The 13555-nt window shown below is 28.0% G+C and overlaps 1 protein-coding gene across 4 annotated transcripts in view; it reads right to left on the reverse strand.

The window, feature by feature from the left end:
• Window positions 1-13555, reverse strand: part of LOC114125969 (cyclic nucleotide-gated cation channel beta-1-like) — a 111307-nt gene that overhangs the window by 11337 nt on the left and 86415 nt on the right. For all 4 annotated transcript variants that reach the window (XM_050203155.1, XM_050203153.1, XM_050203154.1 and 1 more), the window contains one exon: window positions 8886-9359. In XM_050203155.1, coding sequence (XP_050059112.1) covers window positions 8886-9359 — 474 coding nt within the window. The remainder of the gene's footprint in view (window positions 1-8885; window positions 9360-13555) is intronic.

Below are 13555 nucleotides of genomic sequence, written 5' to 3' on the forward strand. Positions count from 1 at the left end.
TGTGGAATGGTCATTATTATAAGGATCAATAAGTACTAAGTACTAAATACATTGTACATATTATAGTTTATGCACACTTTTAATATAGTTCTAAAACTCTCGTGAATATTATGTAGAACTGTAGAAGCCTAATATATTTTGTGAGAGAAGATAAACAATTGTTGTAATAGTAGGTACAAAATATTTTATATTATATTCGTTGTATAACAATGATTGGGATATACGTATCAAATAAATTATTAAAACCATATAACGTTACGTATTAAAAAAATTAAACCTGATTATATGTTTAATAAGAATAATATGTACCTACGGATTTTATTACTGATTTCTGATTACGAAAACACGAAATATTATTATTCTAAGTAATACATATTTATGTATTCTCAGCACCTTTTAGCAGTGAGATTTTAAAATTTTAAGTAGGAATGTCCCCCTAACTTATTTATTTTATTGTTTAATACATAATCTTAGTATTTCTTAAAAAACGTATATAATTTACATTCACAGGACCTACTTTTTCACATGAAGATTACACAGTATTTAACAATAAATTTCATCCTCATGCAAAAATATTCATCGTAATCATATTATCACACATTTTATTTATTTTTTTATATTTTATCAATTTGTATGTTTTTTTTATTACTTGAAATAATTATTTTTAGTTAATTAAAAAAATAGTTTGATAATCAATATGTTTGCATAAGGTAAAAATATTTGTAAAAACAACATATGTGATATTATGTTTATGATTAACATTTTTGTATTAGGATGAAATGAATGATTAAAGAATGTGTAATCTTCATATAAAATGAGATAGCGACTGTGAACATATAATATAAATACATAATAATATTTTATCATACATATTACAATGTATAATCTATAAAAATTTTATCATGTGAAATTAGACTAATATCAAAAGTTAAGAGATAGGAAGTAGATTTATTATAATATAAAATCATTTATTTGTAATTAAATGTAGGGTGTAGGTATAATAGGACTTAGGAGGTATTTGTAGGTACTTATATGAAAACCTATACTACTAATATGTGGGTAACATTTCATCATGCAATACTTATTAATCGCGTTTAAGACAATGTTTTTATTCACATTTTGTGTTTTGTTGAACATGCGTGCACATCGTTCGAAACTAATTGTCGTAAAGCAATTATAGAACTGTATACTTACGCGAGTTTTAAACTATTTAATACCACTTTTGCAACACAAAACGTAATAAAACAAAAAATAATCAGAAAATCCATAGTTTAAATAGCATTTTAATTTAAAAATTTAAAAAAAAACGATGAATAGTTCTGTACTTCTGTTTTTAACTTACAGTTTCACAGCTTTGAAAATGTATACAATTTGTTTTCACGTCCACGTCGACAAATAAATAGAACCATAAAGAGTAGTATTATATATAATATATATATACCTAACTATGTTATATGGGTATTATATGGGATTGAGAGAATTTATAGGATTGCGATTTGTAAGGGCGTTGTAACTACAAGAAATTATGTCCTAAAAACGAGGTTGCGGAAATGCAATTAAAAGATACTATATAAGATGTAAACTACTGATTTATTCAAGTGATTTTCATAAGGACAATTGTAAATATATTTATATTATTTTATTTTTGTATTAAACTTTGTGTTGTTAAATATTTAACAAATACGTATATTATTATGTTCGTTAACTGTGCGATTTTCGTTGTATACGCGTACGAGAACGTTTTTTTATTGCGTACACTCGCTTTATGGGTTGCGAATGTTTTATTATACATTATCTACACGAACTCTTTAGATTGCTTGCTGAAATCCGCTGTGAGTAGTTCGACACGGATCGATCGGTCGTGCTCATATAGGTATGCGTTATTATTATTGCGTACCTACTCAAAAATGGATGCGTTTAAGCTCGGGTCGTATAATATCGCATACATTTATACACATATTGACCTATAGTGCAGTAATAATGGGTAAACTCCGTCGCTTGACATGTGTAATAAACATAATATTATAATATATACATCGTATATTATACGGAGTAGCACTCGGTACAACAGTGCGGTTTTCACGTTCAACAGCGACACATGCGGGCAAACGGTACGTCACGATTATCCACCCTCAACTATCTCGGATCCAATTACGGTCATTGGCACACGAGAGCCTGTTACAATATTGTACGTGCGTTGGGAATAAGTAGGTAGCAATTGACGGGGTTCAAATAATATATACGTATAATACAACGTACAACGCTCGTCGTCGTTCAAAAGACTTTATGGCCCGACGGCGACGACGATGACGACGACGGGCCGACCAAACCAACCGCAAACGTGCCTTATCAGCTAAAAAGGATCGCGCGCGCTCGGAGGCGACCTCGTTTTAGATAATGTTATTTTTTTCCTGTCCATGTAGTCCCGCGTTTACCCGTCAAAAAATGAAAACCTCTCCATGAGGAGAACGGCCGCTATTAATATCGTCTAAACGTAGCCAAAAAACATGTCGGTAAAGTTAAATTTGTCGGTGTGCGTTCGATATCCATCACGAGACGTCAAACCTCGTCTACAAGAAGGTCCACTCCATTTACACGAGGTTATTTATGATTATAGACATTATAGTTATATAATATTATATAAATATGTATTATTATTATTATTATTATATCCAAACTATAAAGCGAACCAAAGATAAAACATAAAAAAAAGTCGGTTTATACAAGGATATGGATTGCTGACAGGAAGTCTGGTTTACGAGAAAAAAATAAATATATTTTATTAAAATGCGAACGGCGATTTTGTTACGTCGATTTGACGCGTACATCTATCACTATACGCTATCCCGGAATTCGTCGCGAAACAGAATAATATAGTAATAATGATCGTGTACAGTATAATTAAATTTATTACGCGCATTGTTTAATTACGATATTATATAATTACAGTGAACTAAATTGCCCACACTGATCGATTTGCAATAAACTTCCGTTTTCGCATACATAAACATATATGAGCAAGTGTATAATATAGTTGGTACCTATATGGTATTAATACGCCATTAATAAACTACCCTTTTCCGCTAAACGTGTCGTTTTGAATTTAATTGTCGCTTGGAATTATATTGTTATTAACGCTAAATACTGTGGGTTAAAACGTTTTAAGTTTCAATTAATTTCATTCTTCAAATATTGTATTACTGTGTATTAAAGTGATTTTCAATCGTTAATTTTTGTCACGGGTATAACGTTATTGCTTATAAATTTATAATGGTCTTTTAAAACCACTTTATCCCAATACGAGTACCCATTACATTTTCCACTCCCGGCTCAGAAAACATACACGTTTTGACGTTATTTCGATGTTGAATTAATGATTAATATATAGTTATAAACAATGATAATACCTCTATATTTAAATTAAAGTTACGGGGTGGACTAAAAATCAAAAATACACTATAAATTATTATAGTTTACAAAATATAACAATAATATACATTTTATTTATCTATGAAAGTATTGTACTTATTATCTATTATGCGAATAAAAAAAATGTATAAATTATGTTATCATTATACTTCGGGACTTCAGGAGATACCATAATTATGGTTTCCTTATCGACCAATACAAAAACCATTTAAAAAATTATAAATCAATAACGTTATTTAGAAATTATATAAAAATTATAAGTAAACTAAATTTAAATTGAATTTCCAATTTTTGTACAGTTTTTAATTAATTATAGGTACCCATCAACATCGTGGCTTATTTTCTGTTTGTCGTACCTAATTCAAAATACGTAAATTGAATTTTACAAATACAATTTAGAAACAATTTAAAAAGTTTCATAGAAACCTTGTTTCAATGAATAAAAGACGGATTAACGGGATTCATTATTCTATTCAATTTTAAAATTTTAATCTTGTCTAGACAATCTGAAAGTCATTTAAAAATACCTACGCAAATGCAAATACTTAAAATTTAAGCGAGTAACTTTATTATACATAGTAATATCAACAAAAATACCTAAATAAGTGCACCCAAACAATACTTTAAATCATTTTTTTTTTAAATCTATATTTAATAATAATTTGTCCTGTACCTACAGTTGGACTATCAAAAATAAAAATCATTTATAAATATAAACTAATTAAGTCGATTATATTACCTAGAAGTTGAGTCTATTATAATGGACACAAACCGTCTGAAATAGAAGTTTTTTTACACTAGATAAATATATTTTTTTTTTTTTATCAATTAACAATATTCAATAAAAATACTATGTTTTTGATCAATCATATAAGTACTTAACATAACATTAGATTCAGCATATAATTAAGTACACTTCTGGTAATATAATTACATTATTTTAATTACAAAGCTGATTAATAATTTCAAACATAAATTATTAAAGAAAAAATAGTAATTTTAAGGAAAATTATCTAACTTTGTTAAAATTTAAATTTTAAATATCTATAAAAAAAATTTTGCCCATGTTTTTTTAAATATTTAAAATTTTTTTTTTACAGCATTTTATGAGTTATTTTAAAGTTTTTGCCATTTTTTTTTATTATCATTTTTAGGAAGAAAAAAACTTAAAAAATTAAATAATTTAAAATGCCTATAAATAACTTAAAAAGACCTTAAATATTTTAAAAATTACATCATGTTCCTATTATAAATAGTAATATAAATATTTGGTGAATATTTCATGTGTCTATCCATGGCGATTGAATTTTGAATGATGTACAACAAAAAACAAATTCGAATTTGTTGAAAATAATTGGTTAACGAGTTTTAAATATTAAAGTTTCGATAAGAGAAGTACAGGAGTATCACTTAAAATATTGGTCTGATACTATTTTATGTTTGAAATACTTATAAGTTACAACTTAAATTATTCATTAAATAAAAAATTCAGATAATTTATACAAAATTTGATACATTTACAATCTGTATTTACAAGTTTTACAATGAGTAAATTTGATGAGATTTGATTGGTGGGAGGTGATGGAAGTCACCCAATGGCTACGTCCTGTTAAGTTTAATCAAAAAAAAATATTTTCAAAAGTGACGTTAATACTTTTCTATAGGTATAGCTTATGTTTACTAAACACCCACTAATAGTATAATTTATAGTTAAAAGAATTAAAATTCCAAAGCATGGTAGATTAGTAGGGTATTCCAGGTGATGAATATGCATATATTTTATATGGTGACGAATACTGATTATTTAAATGAAAAAAAAAGGTTCTCTAAACTCTTGACAGAATATATAGATACTAGTTGTTGGAACTCACTCAATTCGTTGAAAGTCTCAGCTATTGCAGTATTGTATTATTGTTATGAGTGTGCGATGTGAATGATTTATCATTAATTTTTTTTTTTACATTAAGGTCAAAAATCGGTCTTATGCTTGGTTTATCGAAAATGATCCAGACTCGTTACGATTCCGTCCTGCTTGGATGTTTTATTTAGTTTTTTTTTTCGAATGTTGTGATGGTTAGAAAAAGTATTTGAAAAAAACTGAATAAAACACCCAAGCAGGTCATGATTTTAACGAGCCAGGTCATTTTTCGGTAAACCAAGCAATGACCTTTCTTAAGTAGGTATTTTATTATAATCCGTGTTCAATTTCAAAACGATTGATCGAGATACATTATAGTAGTATGGCGAACGCCCAAAAATGCGTTTTCAAAAGAAATAAACAGAGAAAAAAAAACAACGAAATAAAAAAAAAAAAAACAGAACGACACTTATTGTAAAACCAATAGATCAGCCACTTCCACATTCCGATCTAAAATAATATGTTTTTAACCTAAAGGTCAAAATGATAGACTTATATAAAACGTTATGAATTCGAGATAAAAAAAAAAAAAACAATCATTTTTATGCCCATCGTCTCTGTTAGTATAATGTGTGTACTGTATAGTATACGCATAATATATTGTATTGTTTAACTTTATATAGGCATACGCATGGGAACAACATATTTAAATCATATATATATATTATATATTCTCAATCTTTTTTATTTTTGAGAAAACTGATTGTGGTATTCCATAATTATAGTAGGTAGGTACCTACTAGGTAAAGGATACCATTATAATTCATTTAGTGAACAGAGAATAGTGATAGAGTCGTATACAAAATATATGAAATACCTAACTATAGTACTATGCATTATATAATATTATGTATTTTTTAAAATTTTATGAAAGTTGGCAAAATATAATTAACCAATAGAATGAAGTTGAAGTATAAAAATATAAAAATATTATAAAAAATTAATTTCATGAATTAAAAATATTTTTACTGATTATTGATCAAAGAAACGATAAAAATCAATTAGAAATTGATTGAAAAACATAAAATTATACCAATACGGGAGAATTAAAATAAATAAATAAAAGACATTACGGGAAAATAAAATAAAAATAATAGAAAAATCTTAAAAATCTTAAAAATCCAGAAAATTTGATTATTTATAAAAATCTCAATAAAAATGTTTCTTCTTATTCTATAGTTAATATACAATATACTTTTAATAATTACTGTTATATTTCTTGTAATTTTGATAAATTAAAGTAACGTTTGCTCATTAGTAGTATGGAAATTTATATAGGATTATAAGAATAAATGAAAAGACATCAAACGGTCTCAGTACCTTAATTAAGCATTACCATATTACGTTATAATAATATTATTTTATTTATTACTTTCATAATGTTGTTATATTTGAAAATTTCATCTGAAATACCCTAGCTATCCATGTAAAAAAAAAAAAAAATATAAAATAAATCGATTTGCTTGTTGTATAAAAATCAGATTTTGCTGTAAGACCTATTATAAGGTGAAATGATAGTGATTTCGAATTAACATTTATTTTAAAAGTAATAAAATAGATAACTGTCCGTATTTTTAATTGTTATCATCACCAACCAAAACAGATGTCTATGTCACCTATGCGCAATATTGTATTCGTAGAATTTTTCGAAAATGAGAAAAATCTAAAACGACTTTCTTTGACGGTCTCGATGATAAAAAAAAGTCAGAAAACGTTTTGGATGTTTTATGAAAAAAAAACTTACAAATGCAGTGTAAATTTCATAGCCACCACATGTGCAGTGTTATGGTTACCTATATATAAAGTACATACGTCATGATCGGATATTGACTATCGAGTGTATAGTCATTTGTTGGTAGACGATATATTTGTACGATATTGAACAATTTGACTAATGTACGTGCACGTTTTCACAAAAGAAAAAAAAGTTTGAAAAAAAAATAGGATGAAACATGTGGCATTTATTATCAGACTCTGTCGTCGAATTGGATAAGATTTTTCGCAAAATTATCTATACTCGCGTCACACCATCATAATCGAACGAAACCTTCTCACCTGTCACATGTGTGATGTTTGTTCGTAAGAGAGACATTTACGTAAAAAAAAGTCACGATTTATTTATATGGTGATTTTTAAAGCACGATCCCTTCATTTCTATGTACTTGTATATATGTTTAAGAATACGCAATTATTCAAATTCTGATTTTTGGCAGTGTTATATACTATATAATAATAATATAATATATTAATATTATAGTAGATCATATTTTCAAATATACTTAAATTTTTACGGCTTTAAGCTTTTATGAATTGTCTTGTCAAGATACAAAAACTACATACTTGTTTTTTTCTAAATAAGAACGTTTCCTTCAATTGTGATTTGTCAGATAAACAAATTTTTTGAGGAGTCACTCGTTTTTAACAAACGTTCATATCACCATAGATTAAAACAGTAATTCCGTAGAAATGTTACTAGTATCATTGAGTGATATGAGATGGTTTTTGACTACACCTATACTCTGCCATCCAGTTATATTTATTATACTGTTATATTATGTAGTAAAAAAAAAAGAAACAACATTTTTACGAACACATTTATGTATTTAAATAACGAATATTATACTAACGGTTTTATATCTTTTAAAAGCATTTAAAGTTTAGACGAGTGCTGTAGGAATAGTTGAAGTGTTACACGACATCGCGAAGTATTACCTGCCGTCACTCGTACCAAACTCTTGACTAAACTTTAAATGCATAAAAAAACGCTGCTTCAATATTTGATATTTATGTTCGTCGAAATTAAAAAAAAAAATAAAATACTCTGTTTCGGAGTATACTTGTAAAATTAAAAATATCAATAATCACTCATCATACAAAAATATAAATACATAATAATAAATAACCTAATAATACTAAAGTAATCTAACCAAGTTAAAAAAAATAGTAATAGGTACCTATGTTAGACTTTTTCGCGGAAACACAATATTTTGATTGGAAGCGTTCTGTTTGAAAACAATCCTTTTAATGTGCATGTTTTATAATGTATCAACATCGAGCGGCGTGTAAAAGGTATCTACATTTTTAAATTAATTGATACTTATTTATTTACAGTAATGCGTTTGAAATAGTTACATTTCTTTGGATATTTTATACTAGTGTAAATTAGATATCTATAAATTTGTTTATATCATTATATTTAACTCTATAGTTTGTATCAAAATTAATTTATGATGTTTAAAATGGCTAGTCTAGGCGATAACGTTTACTCAGTACACACTGAATAAGGACTTTTCAATAATAATAATATTATATATCATATTACATACTTATTTCGTGTAATATTAAAATATATTTTTGTTTTATGTTATAGTATAACTACCACGTAGGTAGGTATAACTTGATGACAAGTACACTAATCGATGAATATACTGGTATATAATAATGCCGTTGCAGGCAATGAATACCTAACTTACAAATGTATATTGACATATGTCATTAGAAACTAATACTGATGTATAAATAGACAATCAATGCATACCTTGATGAATCTGGGGAACCGGAGTATGGGGTGCACTCCAATTTTTAACTGTATCAGATCCAGTGGCGTGAGTGCTATCAGATCGAACAGGAACGACCGGGACCGGATGTAATGACCGGCCAACTTGCTGGTGTTGTACACCATCAAGCCCTGTTCTAGGTAACCGGTGCGAAATTGGACGGCCACATCCAACAGGAACACAATGTCGCTGAATGCGTCCATGGCCGACCACCATGGGGAAGCCATGCGCTGCAACTCTGGTAAGCTTTGCCGGACGATGGCCGTCCACAGATTGTACAGCGTGCAGCCTGTCAACACCATTAGCCAGTTGAAGTAGAAATTCTCGTCTGGGTTGACCACGGACCACGGGAGTTTGTTCTGCTTTCTGCGTAATCGTCGTTTCCGGCGAACGTATTCGATGTTGTCCTGCGAGCCAGAACTACATTCTCCGTCATCGCCGGTGTCCAACGTCTCCTGAAAAATCACATCAATCTCAATCAATAATCGCTACAGGTGCAGCTTTTGTGTTGTTATGAAAGTATAGTTATGTTATTATATATTTACTGTCCACCCATCAATAAAGAGAACATAGAGCAGAATTTATTATATTACGGATCAGAGTCATCCTGAATCAATATATATGTTTGGTACCTATACTAATCAAGGAACTATTAAAATAAATATTTCATGTACGGACATAATATAATACTATATGTATATGTGAAAGATGTCGATTTCTACATTTTAACACCCTGGATAAAAATACCGTTTTACACCTATGTTAATTTGGACCCGAACGTAATATAATCGTTCAGCACGTCAGCGGATGAAGACGAAAGGATGGCTGATTTTTATGTAGGTACAGTATATAAAATATGCATATTACCCCAATTGCAGCAATTTACAAGATAATAAGAGAAGACGCTGAAATTTCGAGATTAAAATATTTTCCTTATTGGTTTTATATATATATATATATATATATATTTATATAATAGGTATACATGAAATATGTATTGGCTCGTTGGATATTAGATTAAAAAGGTAAATTCGTTCAGGAGAGATGTTAAAATATTTTTAATAAGAAACATAAGCTAAAAAATTAGTACCGATACACGTTCTAAAATTATGCAAAACTAATTTTTCTGATGTTAAAACTGGCAGATAAAACATTTGGGTTTTGGATTATTTTTATATTGTTATGTACTTTTTTTCTTGAGATGTTTATGTTTTATAATATTATAGAAAACTAAATGAGACGTCATTTATCTGAAGTAAACGTTTTTGTAAAAAAAAAGTTTTGGATTAATTTATTCTAAAAAAAATATATTTAGTTTCAGTAATTTAGTTATACAATAAAAGTACTGTTAAAACAAATTTAAATTGCGTTATTATTAATATTATTTTGAATATTCCTACGGCGTCAACAACAATAATAACAAAATTTATTTTTGAAAGGCTTTTTTCAAATTATTTTTTATATTGATGTTTACCTTTCATACATTGAAATATATTGAAAGGTTTATTTTTACATAAAATCACGGACTATCGAATTGCTTTTTATTTGAAGCGTGCCTAAATCAATATAGGTTGTATACTACTGAAAAAAAAATATCATTAATAATTAAATGCCAAGACAACATTTATAATACATATTTATTTACAAGGATAGTAAAAATATATCTATAGTTAATAAACACTTCGGAATGTTCACTTTTTTGACGAGAGTATCTGACGTTTGATATGGTTTTGTGTTTTATCTTTTCTATGGTGCTATTCGTAATGTACTCTACAAAAGATTATAATTTATAATATTATGATAAATAAACTATAACTGTTTTAATTCTATAAGTATATTTATTTAGTCTAGAATATAATATAAGGTATAATTAAATATTATATTATTGTTATAGCGGTATATAATTGTTACTATCGGAAATTTAAATTTACACAATTAAATGTTTTAATGATACAACTACTTATGTTTATTTGAAAAGGATTCTGAAACAGTTTATAATTTAAAACGTGGAGCCATATATTATATGCGTATTGAAAATGAAATACATTTGGAGTAGTAGTAAGATTTGAAAGTACTTGAGTACATACAGACAGAAAAACCAATTAAAAGGTGTTAACCAAACAGAGATGCGGAAATTCTATATCAAAGTAAATTAAAAGTAATGACACCCGTGAGATCACTATGCGCGGAACTAATATTAAGCCCTAACGAAAATGACTGAAAAGTCTTCAAAAATAAAGGTGTAAAGTGTTTAATAATTGCGAGTTTTAACAGTCACTTGAAACAAACATGTTTGCGTGTAAAAGTATTTCCTCTACGAAATGCTACTACACATTTTTAACGGTATTTAAAACGAAATAATATGATGTAAGATAAGTATAATTAATACGAGTAAAATAATTAGCTTAATAATAATAAATTAAAAATCAATAACCAAATGTACAAATGACTAATGAGTCTGATTATTCACAACATTTTTGGGATGTGAACGGTACGATGGCATAATTCATTATATTAATAGTGTCTTAACCCCTAAGAAAAATTAATTCATGAAATCATGACAACAGCAAAAATAACTGTTCATATTTAAATACAGAGCTTATTATGTTGTTTTCTTTTAACAAAAACCAAATAAGTTTAATAACTTTAAACACAAAGGCCTATCTTCCTAGGTCTTGGTTGTTTTTGTGGTATAAATTAAATTAATATTGTACTTACTGTAGTCTATAATAAATTAACTTGTTTTTATTTCTAGAATTGTGATTTGAATACAAACCCATAACTACTTAATAATACTTTTGGTATTTAAATAAATAACGATTTGTATAAATTACTTTGATTGTTAAAAATCAAATGCATTTAAAATAATTTTGTACTATAATATAATTCACACGTTTATTTCGTGTATTATAATATTGTATACATTTTTAAATTCGCCAACCTTGATCAATCCTGGCCCTAGGATGCTTTCGATTAAATTCGAACATAAAGGCGAAACCGTTTATATACGATCAAATTCAATATAGTAATAATATTATGTATATGGCGTATTTTCGTAATAGTTTGTACATACATAGAGATAATAAAATAGGTGTGTAAAACCAATCATCCGGTGGTTGGTAAAGGAGTCTATAATTCGTGTAATATTCTAGGCAAATCTTACACGGGGATAAAAAAAAACCATCTCGGGTAGATTGTGTAACCTTTATACGGTGGCTGTACGTACACAGATAATGCTCGAAAGTAAGTGCGTATATTATGGTACGAGGGTCGTAAAAAGTTTCGGTAAAGTTTAAAAACAATAATGATTGTTGACAGTGCTGTTTGGTGGGTGGATGAGAGGGAGCAGTGTTATGGCATGGTTTCGATGATCTAATTACGGGAATGTTTTATTGCTACGTATTATTAATTATTATTCCATGACAACATCGGCCAACCGTACAATAATTCGAATATCATGTTAATTAAATCGAAAATTTGACTAACGGAAATGCTTATGTAATAATTAAAACTAACAATATAAATTACCAATGACTAAAATGAATGCATAATAACTTAATTTGTCCACCGGATTGACAAGACGTGAAAAATCGTTGATTTCAATTATTTTAAATTCGGTTTGCATACTGATTACATTTTATTATTTACACTTACGCATTTTCGGGGAATAATTATTTTACCCACATTTATTTTTCGTCGTCATAAGTGATACCATATTTGTAAAATGTGAAGAATGAAAAATTATAAATATGGCGTGTTTTTAGATGTATTGGTAAAATTAAACGTTCATAATATTGTTTTTGTTAAAATCATAATTTATACTAATATTGCATTTTAATTACGTAAGATAATGTTTAATTTCTGCTTATTTAATAGTTAAAATCGATAAAATTATATTTTAAGCCCCGTTAAAAATATGATAATAGTACTTTTGACTTAACTCCAAAGTGTAGACTATAATATAGTTATATACTGTAAAGTCAAGTTTTTATATTAGCAGTTTTACTAAAAATTTAGAAATATTTATCATTGACATCACTTTGTTTGTGACGATGGGTGTTCGTTAATTCTGGCAGTTTGCGATATATTATTATCATCATTATCACGTATTTCAAAGTTGAGAAGGTTGTGCCAGTGCTATATCATATAAGTACATAACACTCGAGTGTTACATATTATTATACGTACGATATGTCATCCCACTCTGAAAGCGTATTATAATAATAATACAGACAAATACTGCAGTTGTAGATATAAAGTATAATATTATATGCTGACGCCTGACGATGAAGTGCACGCACGTTGGATTCGATATTTTATCACAAAAAATGCATAATATTTGCATACACATTGGATGGGCAACTCGGTTTAGCAGACGGCCGATTGTAATTATCATATATATCGTAAAATGCGCCTGCAGTGCAGAAATGAAGAGAATTCGAGAGGAAAACTTCATGAATATTTTAAATCGTTTTAGAACGCCTGTGTCGCATATATACGCGTGTTCATAATATTATAATATCTATTCAAATACACACTCCCTCGCGATACCTGCACTCGTTGTTGATCTCTCGCTCCTCACCGCATCACGCGTACACTTTGTAGGTACAGTGCATGTGTGTGTTAAGGTCACCAAAAGTGCAATATGTTT

The sequence above is a fragment of the Aphis gossypii genome, chromosome 3, assembly GCF_020184175.1.
Source record: "Aphis gossypii isolate Hap1 chromosome 3, ASM2018417v2, whole genome shotgun sequence".
NCBI classification, from domain to species: Eukaryota; Metazoa; Arthropoda; class Insecta; order Hemiptera; family Aphididae; genus Aphis; species Aphis gossypii.